The 12037-nt window shown below is 43.2% G+C and overlaps 2 protein-coding genes across 2 annotated transcripts in view; one reads left to right on the forward strand and one right to left on the reverse strand.

Moving 5' to 3' along the window:
• The window catches only part of ATP6V1H (ATPase H+ transporting V1 subunit H), a 50771-nt gene extending 48945 nt beyond the window's left edge, over positions 1–1826 (reverse strand). Inside the window, exon 1 of the mRNA XM_065628694.1 lies at positions 1467–1826. The gene's annotated coding sequence lies outside the window, so the exon portion shown is untranslated. The remainder of the gene's footprint in view (positions 1–1466) is intronic.
• A 9306-nt stretch (positions 1827–11132) lies between these two features.
• RGS20 (regulator of G protein signaling 20) overlaps positions 11133–12037 on the forward strand; it is a 41614-nt gene continuing 40709 nt past the window's right edge. Inside the window, exon 1 of the mRNA XM_065629270.1 lies at positions 11133–11255. Coding sequence (XP_065485342.1) covers positions 11133–11255 — 123 coding nt within the window. The remainder of the gene's footprint in view (positions 11256–12037) is intronic.

Consider the following 12037-nt stretch of genomic DNA (forward strand, 5'->3'; position numbering starts at 1 on the left):
AACACAGTATCTGCCCAATATTTTAAAGAAATAAAAAGGAAAATCTGTTCTCAGGTGTTCCGTTCCCTAAAACTGCACTCACTACCTCCTGAGAACTCAAAGTTTTATACAGCATCTAAAATGTGACTTCCCTGAAACAAACAAAAATAAGTCATACCTACACACTAAATTGTAACCAATCACAAGTTTGCTAAAATAAAAGACATATGCCATTACCAAATAACTCCCAGTCCTGTAAATTCTTAAACAGTCAAATGAAGTTATCTGAACAAAGACTGCTCTTCTGCAATGCCAAAATAGCCCTACAGATAACAGAAGCTATCTTCCTTCCAAATCAGGGTTAAAATTCAGTGTGTGCTCTTCCCACCCCTAAGCCTCAGGACTAATTTAGTTCAGGTATTTGTCTAAAAGTATTTAGACATTAGAAATACATAAGCTACAAATTAAGAAAAAAAGAAAGTTATACAAAACCCATGTTACATAGACTAACAAGAAAATCCACATGAACACTGTACAGAAAGCAAACAAATATAAATACAAAGAGAAGCTCTCATCAAGACACACCACATTACCACAGACAGTGACCTTCACCACTTCTTTGTCCTTCCTTTATGGTTTAATCTCCACCTGACTTTGATGCCAAAACAAGAAGTGTGTTTGCAGAGGCTGCAGCAGGAATTCCTTACAAACTAAACTGCATCGAGCCTCTCCACTCAGCCTGTTTCTGGACTTTTCTGGCTCCTTTTACAGAAGCAAGAACAAACTGGCACACTCTGCCCCATCCCTAACAAGCACCCCTCTGCTGTATGACTGAATGAAAACGTGATTCTAAAAAAAAAAAATAAAAATAAAAAAATAAAAAAAAAAAAAAAAGAACTACGCTGACCAAGTGCAGCAGCAGAACCATCCTCCATTTGAAAATACTTCCATGAGCAGACACCCACACAGACGGCACCATTTACTAATGTCCTTCAACGACCACTGAACGTTCACAGAATCTTAGGGATTGGAAGGGACCCTGAAAGATCATCTAGTCCAATCCTCCTGCCAGAGAAGGAACACCTAGGTGAGGTTACACAGGAAGGCGTCCAGGCGGGTTTTGAACCCTCACTCTTACACAACCCAGCCAGACCCATTCAAACACCCCTCGAGCCGCAGAGGAGGGCAGGCCCACTAACCGCGGTTTCAGCTGTTCAGAGCAGGGGAAGAAGCCGGGAGGCGCCTGGGACAGAGAGGAAGACACCCCGTCCTGCCACCCCCCGCACAGCCTCACAGGCGCGGCCGCCTCCTGAGGGGCCCAGGGTCGCCCAAGCCCTCAGGGAAGCCGCGGCGCCAGGCGGAGCCTTTGGCAGAGCCCTTCGCGCCGCCCCCGGCCCCGCCAGAGCCCCTGTGAGAAGCCGTGCGGCGGCACCACCCCACTCCGCGACCCCCCTAACGCCCCGTCCCCATAACGGCTCTTAACTCACCCCACGGGCACGCCGGCGGACGAGGGCTGCGGGAGGCAGAGGGCTGCGGGAGGCAGAGGGCTGCGGGAGGCAGAGGGCTGCGGGAGGCAGAGGGCTGCGGGAGGCAGAGGGCTGCGGGAGGCAGAGGGCTGCGGGAGGCAGAGGGCTGCGGGAGGCAGAGGGCTGCGGGAGGCAGAGGGCTGCGGGAGGCAGAGGGCTGCGGGAGGCAGAGGGCTGCGGGAGGCAGAGGGCTGCGGGAGGCAGAGGGCTGCGGGAGGCAGAGGGCTGCGGCCGCCCCTCGGCAGCCCCGGGGAGCCCGCACACCCGAAGGCCCCGCCGCTGCGCTCCGCCGCTCTCCGCTACAGCCACCGCCGCCGCCGCCGTCATGTGACGCCGCTCACGTGACCGCGACGGCGGCCTCCGAAGGACAAGTCAGCCCCAGCGCGCCCCGCCCCCTCCGCCGCCGAGAGCCGCGCGGTGGGCGGGGCTCGTGCGAGGCTGCACGCGGCGGCGGTTGGGGCGGGCGGCGGTTGGGGCGGGCGGCGGTTGGGGCGGGCGGCGGTTGGGGCGGGCGGCGGTTGGGGCGGGGCCGAGGGACGCGTTATTGTGCGTGCGCGTGGCTGTACGTTGTTAAGTGTATGTGGTGCGGCGGTCTCTTTCCCCACGTAACAAGCAATGGCCTCGAGTTGTGCCAGGGGAGGTTCAGATTGGATATGAGGAAAAATTCTTCACAGAAAGGGTTGCCGGGCGTTGGAACAGGCTGCCCAGGGAAGTAGTTGAGTCACCATCACTGGAGGTGTTCAAAAGACATGTAGATGAGGTTCTTAGGGACATGGTGCAGAGGTGGACTTGGTAGTGTTAGGTTTATGGTTGGACTTGATGATCTTAAAGGTCTCTTCCAACCTAAACAATTCTGTGTATATGAAAAAAACGACCCGTGTATATGAAATGTATATACACACACAGAGGTATGATTTTACAGGGGAATCTAACTCCATCCAAAAAGACCGAGTGGAGCATACAGCACGTAGGTGCCCACCCATGCTATCTGCTGACAAGAGTGTTTCCACGAAGAGAACAGGAGCCTGGCTGGGAAGCACTGAGAGGCCCCTCTCAGGGCAAACCCCTCAGGCCTCCAGGCGGCCCCTGTGGTTCCCCTTTCTGCCCCACCAGGCCAAGGGGCTGCCAAGCTGGGGAGAGAGCCCCAGGAGGGGAAAGGGCTAGAGAGACAACAGGCCATGTGCCTGGCACTGAAATGACTCCATAAGCTATGCTGGTTTTTTTCCGGTGCCCAGCATTTTCTCACTTTCTGCCTCTCTTGTTGCAGTGGCTCAAGGTTACTCTTTCCTACAGCTGCAAAGCAGGCAGGCGTTCCTGAGCCCTGGCTTCCGGTGGAGAAGTCTGACTGCCTGTGCCGCGTTGTGTCGTCCCAGGTTTCACAGCCAGCCGTGTCACACCTTTCCCTCTCCTTGTGAGCTGCACTGGGCTGTGCACCGGGGGCATGACATTTTGTTCTTCCCAAGTCGTACCTTGGTGGGAGATACACACTGCACAACTTTTTTTAAAAATGGCCTGTATCGTGTTGGGCTTTGTCTCTATAAGCAAAAGGAGCAGGAAAGTTTTCAGACTGAAAACTCAAGTGTTTCGGAAACCACAGCCTTAAATGTCCATGTTTCCAAGAAAAAAACTTCTGTCTTTGGCTGCTGAGTGAAGTTTTCCAGCCATACTGTGATGAAGTCTGTAGATACACCATTGCTAGTCAGAAATGACCCTGAAGAGTAATTCTGCTAGCAAATAAAGAGGAAAGGCAGAGAAAAGAGGAATTGGTCAGAGAATTTTCTGTGTGAGCAGATCAAGACAGCCAATTTAAAGCTGGCCTAGATATGTCTACAGTTAACTTTTAATTTTTCCAGAGTCTCTGTATTTCCTGTTTAGAGGATACACCGTTCTTTAAATTATACCTGGTCAGTACCTCTATTAGTGTTTTTCAACTCATGGAGGGTCTTCATTACTGTGCCACTGATCATACTTCCTCCATAAGAGTTTTTTTTTTTTCCTTTAAAATTGATCTTTTTCATACCACAATAAAACTGTTGATTTCTTAATAACATGACCACTGAGCTAAAATCCCAGCCACAGTCCAAGTAATAGCATTTTCATTTCTTTATACTTAAGCAGAGTAAAGCTCTCTAAGCCATGTGTACACTCTGTCATCTAGTCTGCAAGAAACATATGCATTAATGTGATTCTGCAGATTGCCTAGCACATGGGTCTTTCAGACTTAATCTAACACATTTGTATTCATGCAGGTTGCTTACATACAGTGACAAGAAACGCACAACTCGTGATCTCTAGCATAGAAATCTCCACACGATCTGAACAGAAATCTGTTTCTTTGAAAGTTTATTTGAATCTGATTTTTATTTCAGAGCTGAGAAACAGAATTAGGCCTTACTTTAACCAGTTCCTCTTTTAGGAGTGTTAGTAACTTCTGTCCCGTGGCATTCTGCATTTTCTGCTTGTCCTTTTTATGGCATGTCTCACTGCTCATCTGAGTTCTGGCATCAGGCACCTGGAATAAATGTAGTCACTTTTTCTGCGGTCATTCCAGACCGCAATGATGATACATATGATTCTACCTATTTTATAAAGAAACCAAAGCACAAAGGGTTTATAAGATAATGTGAAAAAGGATTGAGGCTTTTAAAATGAGACTCACAGAATGATGACATCAAAGGCCTGTACAGTGATGCTACAAGCTACGCTTCAGCCCTTAGCTCACCTGGAGGCACTTCAAGCTTTCCTTCCGTGAAATGTCCTCAGTTGTCCAAAATGATACTTCTGCCTGAAACCCAAAATCTCCCAGCACTGGAAATGCTGATAACTTAGTGCCTTCTCTTACCTGAAAGAGATATGATACTCTTCCACCTTCACCCTTCAAAGCTCAGTCCAGCAGCTGTTCTCAGAGTTTAGTAAACCCATGGAAACTGGATCAGCACTTCTGAAAGTGCAGTTCCAGCCATCAGTTTTCAGACACAAATAATGTTTCTCCCCATCACGTGCCCATCCCTGTGTCTAGCAGGGTAACAGCCCAAAGTATAGAATCATAGAATGTCTTGAGTTGAAAGGGACCCACAAGGATCATTGAGTCCAACTCCAGTCCCTGCATATGACAACTCCACGTTTCACACCATGTGTCTGAGGGTGTTGTCCAGTCTCTTCTTGAAGACTGTCAGGCTTGGAGCTGTGGCTGCCTCCCTGGGGAGCCTGTTCCAGTGCTCCACCACCCTCTGGGTGAAGAACCTTTTCCTAATGTCCAACCTAAACCTCCCCTAGCACATCTTCCTGGCATTAAATAATACTTGCCTAGGCATGCAAAGCCATTTCTTCTGCTGGAGATCACCTATTTCCAGGAAACCACCCAAAACCACTGGATTTCAGTCTACTTTGCACAGCATATTTCCCCCGCCCCTTTAGCACACTTCTGGCTTAACCAAGCACCAGTACTCAAGTACTCTGGTGAACCCAAGTACAAGTATACACCTGCTCCCAGTATCGTTCGGTACTTTATAGTACGCAGTGTTCATGTGAGAAATATAAATTCATGGTTTCACTTTGTTGCCCAATGTGATCCATTATTTGGAGCATGCATTAGGTCATGAGTAGTCCTCGTTTTCACAGCAGACCTTTTTTTGCCTAATTGCACCACCTGCAAGAGTCTAGCACCATCCATTCAGTCTGGCTAAAAGAAGACAGTTTGCTATTTGCAGTCGAAATTTTGATACTATAGCAACATGGTTATTTTTCTATAGAAAAGAACTTTGAAAAGCTGTGATGTGGCATGTTCTTCATCATAAACGGCAGACTCTGGCTCTCTTAATTCATTTCACAGGCGACTGAGAGGCTAAAGTAAAAAATATTTTCCTGTGGCTTTTCTGTAACCTTGGGGTGAGGTGTAATGGCTGAAAGTATGCATCTACTGAATTAGCAGAAAGAAATTCAAAGAGAGGAGAAATAATTGTAATAGAAATTAATTACATTTATTTTTAACAGCAGTTTCAGGGGGCATTTAAGGAACTACCAAATAGTGAGTGTGACATCTCTGCCAGTCAAGTTAATAGTCTCTAGCAATCAAATTAGTGAACACAATGTATCGTATTAGACAATGCAAGCAATACATTGTTCCTGAACATACCTGTATAATAATATACTTAATTTGCATTTTGTTTCTACAGCATGTAAGGGAAAAAATCCAAAACATTAACAAAAAGTCAGCACACTTCTGTAAGGGACACTCATGTCTTACACCTCTGCTGGAGTTCTTTGTGCGTGTGGACAAGTTTGGTGCAGATAGACTCCATCCACTTGGACTTTCAAGAGGCATTCAGTGATATGCAGTGCTCTTAAAAAAATAAACTGTACTGTATTAAAAGGAAAGTTCTGTGCATTGATTTGTAACTCTTGAACGATATATATACAACAGAGGATAGGAAGAAATCGGGTTTCACAGTGAAAAATGAGAAGAAAGGAGGTCAATCATAAAGCGAAAACTTTGCCAAGGGTAGTGTAACTCCTTTGACAAGCACACAGTTAAACTGTGAACCACCTTGTTGCAGGACGGTGGGTGTGTTGCAGAGTTACATGTGTTCTTATCCCCCTCTGCCAAACTCTGGGGCATGTCTGGAAATTTTCACTCCATATGAGTCCCATGAGGCATTCTCTGTGTTAAGGAACTTGCATTGCAAGGCTAGGCTTTGAGAAAAACATGTGGTCATCACAGGAACCTGTCTCGTGTGTGCCTGTCATCTGTGACAGCAAGAGGCGATCCTCAGCAACCAGTGCAAATCCATCATATGCTATCAACTTGAGAGAGCACCTCAGAGTGCCTTATTCATGCTGGTTTATTCTCCAAACTGGATCTTGCTAAGGGTTATGATTAGAAAAGTACTATGCTCCAATTTTTTGGTAAGCATCCAGCCTTTATGATTCAGGTGCTGCAAAGCAATTCTTATTTAGTTAATTTTGGTCACATCAGTGCTTGTCCGTTAACACAGCACAGCTTCACTTGAAGTTGCTATACTTAGTTGACTTTATGGATGTGTGAAACACACAGAGAAAAATGAAATACATATCAGCATGCAGGAATAAAAGTCATCAATTGCCCGGATCACAAAGAATAAAAATGTTCAACACTTACTAGAAAAATGAATGCAGATGAGTCATCCTCACAGTAAGACCACAGACAGTTGGATCGTGAGAGTATTTTTCTGTTCTCCTTTCCTTTTTGTAATAAGAACAATGTATCATTGTCTCTCATGTATTCTGCAAATTACATAAGTGTTTTACACACCTGCCATTTAACCTTTCAGTATTCCGTACCCACCTTGCTGTTTCCTGCATGTCTGTACAAGTTTTTAACATATATAGAAGAAACAGCTTGGAAAGTTTATCCAAGCAAAACGTACTTAAAAAGTCAGGAAAAGTGAACACATTTCTCTAATTGACAAAATATTATTGACCAATAAAACATTAAAAATGGCAAAATTTGTAAAGGAGAACATTTTCAAAGTGGTACCTATACACTAGAAAAACACAGAGACTAGCCTTACCTTAAAGAGCTATCATTCCTAAAACAAGTACCACATTTTACCCTAAGATTATTCATCCATAGGCTCACATCAGATCTTCTGAGTGGTCAAGCTTCTACTTTTCCACTGCTTAAAAAACCTCAACTGCCCAGGGCAATGTGGAAAGGAGCAGCAGGTACAATCACATGACAGGCGATGGATGCGAGCCATAGGGATGGGCTTCTTGGCGTGACTTCTTTCAGCACTGAGCATTGTGCATTGTGAGAGTAGGACATGTTTCTTCTGCCACAGAACTAAGAACCGGGTGCACTTGATCCACAGACCCTAAATTAAACCTGCTGGTTTTTGGCAAAGGAGATTCTATAGCAGGAGAAAGGCACCAGCAGAGAAGAAGAAATAACTAGGATTCATGTTTGTTTGGGGGCTGCAAGAGGAAAACATTAGAGGGAATCTAGCTGGTTTTGTGAAATATGAAACTTGAAGCCTTTTTGAATATCAGTGGCTAAGTCCATACAGCACTAATGTAACACAGGAGAGTCTTTGCTATCTAGATAAACTGAGGCAGAGAAATATGAAGAAACTAGCTCAAGGTCACCCAAATGGGGAAAATCAAATAGCATGTTGTTGTAAATCCAAAATACTCCTTTCCACAAAGCACTACTCCACAGTGTGGAAGAAGACAATAGTGCAAAAAAAGCAATGAACCTACAATAATCTGTCGCTAATGCAAGGTGAAAAGAAATACATCAGAATGTGTCCATCTTTGCGTCTTCCAGCACCCTATCTCATACGCTATTTCTTAAGGCATGAAAAGGAAGACTGCTGGTTGTCTCCCAGATGATATGAGTTGTTCTTCTTTTCCAGTGATGGAAATTTTGTGTGCTATTTCTAAATTTCAGAATGAAATAAATAGAACTAATTATTTAAATACTTTAATATTTTGTATGTTTTTTATTTATAATTTTAAATATCTATTTCAACTACAGATAAGAAAAAGACAGTCACTGACTTTCTTTGTCCTTTTGATGCATTTATGCTAAAAACCTTCACATCTGAGGTGCTCCTTTGGGCTTTTTAGTGGTATGGAATAAAAGAGCACGATGGCTTTTGGAAAATCTCATCAAATATCTCAATATGTCTTTAGGTGCCCAAATTATCTGGAAACAAATTAGCATGATTTGATATTGCAAGGAAGTATAAAAATTACATACTGGAGCAAATTCCAGTGGTTTCTGATGACCTACTGATGCACAACTAGCTTCTTATCCAGGAGAGAAAATGCTGTGACATTTGTAAATTTTGAACAGAATTGACCTATTTTACAATTCTAGTTTCTCCTTATTTTCATCTCATGAGTTTGCCATTTAATCCATCTTTTCCAGCAGATTTCATGTCTGCCTCACAGGCATCAGAGGGGACCTGTGGGACAGGGAAATGGGGGACAACAGAGTCTTTTCTCTCCTGCCTAAGAGTGGAGGGTTGTCATGGAAGAGGCTTCCTTTTACAGACACAGAAGTGACTTTTCCATATGAGGGGATATGGGGTGCTTTACTGGACATTTTTCCTGAGTAATTATGGCAAGATTGGCCCACTGTGAACAGAATTTTTACTACTTCACCCGTCTTTGTTTTCTCCTCTTACTTTACCTTCACTTTAGTGTCTGTGTCATTGTGGGAGCTCGTTAGTCTGTGAACATCTTTTTAAACAAGTAAATACTTCCTGCAACCAATATAGAATTATCTGGCTTCTAGATCATAGAACTTGGCTCATTTTTCTTTTTGATTAATCATATCCTGGCCTAAAGGATCTGGTAAAGCTAGCACACCGCCATTTTGCAAACGTTGCATCAGACAGTCTTCTGATTTCTCCACCGCCTCATTGAAATTAAATTGTGCATGCTCAGTTAAGGAACTACACATATCTTATCCTCAATAGGAGTAGTATTTCCGAAAGAAAAATGACATTTTATTGGAATAAATACATCTTCATTTTTTTTGCCAGTAGAATGGAATAATGCTATATTGTCAGAAAATTGAAAGTAAAGTATTGTGCAGAAACAGGAACACAAAGGCCAGAGCAAAACTAACTATTTATAGCTGGGGTTAAAATAGTACAGTACATTATTTTAGGGAGCAGGCACAAGTGTTTATCTCTGTCTCATGAACACCCGCTTCTGTGTTGAAAGCTGGAGGTTTTCAGAGTCTCCAGTCCCTCTTTGCAGCCTTACAGGATCTGTACTCCTCTCACTGTCAGTCTCTGCGGCTTTGTGCTCTTTTCTGGACAAGGGGGTCAGCACCTGAAAGTGTAGAAAAAGCACCCTTCTCTGGAAACTGCTGCAGTACCAGCTGAAATAAAGCCCACCTCTGTGCTAAAATAATTACATAGATAGATAGATAGATAGATAGATAGATAGATAGATAGATAGATAGATAGATAGATAGATCGATCGATCGATCGATCGATCGTCTAACTCCATCCTTTCTCACAAAAAAAAAAAAGGGTAGATCAGAGCAGTAGCTTTTTGGAGGAAAAAGGAAATGCTGAGCTAGCCAGTGCTGCAGAGAGTAAGCCTGGCCACAGGACAGAAAAGAAGGTGGTTACCTAAACATCAATATCTGCCAAAGTCAGACTTACTACCAGAACTTATGGAACAGCTTTCTTGCTATGTGATGACTTCTACCGCAATTTAGCTCATCAAGCCAAATGCTGGAAAAAATGTTCTCTCATCGTTCTTTATTTTTCTCCTTGGCACTTACTGGATTTCTCTGAAAAGAGAGAGATGTGACCAAGGCACCTCTACTCACAAGAAGTGCTAAGGGGGCAGATGGCGTTATCCCTGCCTTATATCTGCAATGGTGAATTGTCAGAGCTTGTGACTCTTGGCAGGAAAAAATGTTGGTTTAGACATATTGTTCAACTTGGAAAAAGACATTGTAAACTTTCCAAATAGGTAGAATATCCCATCAGACACTTTCAGAATGGAGAGTCTCTTGGCTTCTCATTTATAGTAACTTCTAATTTGTAAGTTTCAGCTAATTCGACTAAAATCACTAATTTAAAATATGAAATTATTAAAACTGGAAGTATTCTGAAATTAAGAATAAATTAAAAGATTTACTTTTTCCAATAAACACTAACATATGTATGAGCTTGACCTTCTGCTGTCTCCAGGATAAGATTTTTTTAAAAGGGTCCTGAATGCTTTCTCACACAAGGAACACTATGATTTGCTTAGCTCTCATTACAACAGCATTGATAATGTCCAGAACTATAAATGATGTTCAAATAATTATTTAAATGGAAAGTTAACAATAATTTAATAATCCTCCTAATTTTTCTGTGTTTCTCCTGGCTGTATTTTGAAAAGCACAAAAAATAAGTAGCAAGTGAACACAGACAAACAGAAGGCAAAAGCCTGGCAGCCCTCTAAAAAGCCAAGAGAAATAATCTATTAATAATCTACCTGAGTCTTAGTCTTTATATTTAGCTTGTCTCCATCCGCAAACATGGCTGCTGCTTGTGTGGTGTTTTCATTGAGGCTGGAAGGATTACCAGTAGACCATCTGTTCAGTTGGTGAGAAAAAACGTGATTGACAGGTGCCACTGACCTAAGACAGACATCTCCATTTGGTACTGCCTGCAGAGTATAACTACATGCTGAGTTGCTTGTTCCTTCAAGTTGTAAATGGAATACATTTGCTCTGAGGTGATAAAATGTGTTTCATGATTCTTACAGCCTGTTTCTCTGACATGTATTCAACCACTATGCACCCGTCTTCCTCCTTTTCAACTCACTCAAACCTACAAAGTCGTAAATCTAATCTCTAAGCTGGCGCAATGCTGAGAGGATGAGGCACCGCAGATATCTGAGGGCAGCTAATCCTGTTTGTCTCCAGAACTGTGGAGGCTGCAGAAAGAACGGGCAAACTGCAAGAGGACCTGATACTTGCCCATCACCGTAAGGACGAGCCATCTCTATGTTGTTGTCGTTCAGCCCAATGTCTGGGATTTGGTTTTGTTTCATAGTTAAATAAAAGTGGTGCTTTTCCAAGAAAGGTCACTGCAAAATTGGATTCAGGAACAGCCTTTTCATTTCTCAATGTGGAGGCAATTTTTTCTCTACTTCAGGACTCACAGCTACCATGCAGACAACTGTCAAGCAAAGGAGACCCTCCAAAATGAAGATGAAGAGGATATTAGAGCAGCACAGTGGATTTTCAAGGTAAGACAACATCCAGAGTTATCCAAATGTCCTGAAGGAGGGGGAAAATCATGTATCTGGAATGAAGCAGAAAGTGTTAATGTCATATATAACAGCAACAGGGTATTTGTCACCAAGACATCGGTATTCATGTAGTTTTCCTTTATTCCTGAGCATAATCCTTTGCATTCTGTTCCTCAGCATGTTGCAACCACAGTGACAAAGGTGTTGATTTGCCTTCCTGTTAAGTATTTGCTTTCAAACAACATATTAAACACATCCATCTAACTCATAAAAATGATTCATACTTTGTGGAGCTGATCTGTGGTTAAAAGGGGGAGGGAAAACATGCTGCTTCGTGGTTTTTAGACACTGAAGAGGTCTGCATTTTTTACTGATGCTACCTCAGATTATTTTGATTGGTATGAATAGTTAACAAAAGAATATACCCCAAAGAAATCAAACACAACATAATACTAAAATCTATTAGGGCGTTAAAGTAAATCCCCTCTAGTGAATCTGTAGAGCTGAACCATTTTGCTTAATTAAAAACAGCAGTCATCTATCCTCCAGATTTTGTCAAAAGCCTGAAAGCTGCCTGAGGGGTGAACCAACGCTATTTATAGTGATCAGCACGCTCCTGTGCAGCTCAACAGAGCAAGAGAGACAGGTGCAAGAAACCATATCTTATTAAAATGTTGGTGCAGAAGTGATGCACCCTGGTGCATGGTAGGGAAGAGAATGTGATAGCAAAGTCACGCGTTCTTGGAACCACAAATCTTCAGGTTTTTTCAGATTAGCTT

Source organism: Caloenas nicobarica, chromosome 2 (assembly GCF_036013445.1).
Source record: "Caloenas nicobarica isolate bCalNic1 chromosome 2, bCalNic1.hap1, whole genome shotgun sequence".
In the NCBI taxonomy this organism is placed as follows: Eukaryota; Metazoa; Chordata; class Aves; order Columbiformes; family Columbidae; genus Caloenas; species Caloenas nicobarica.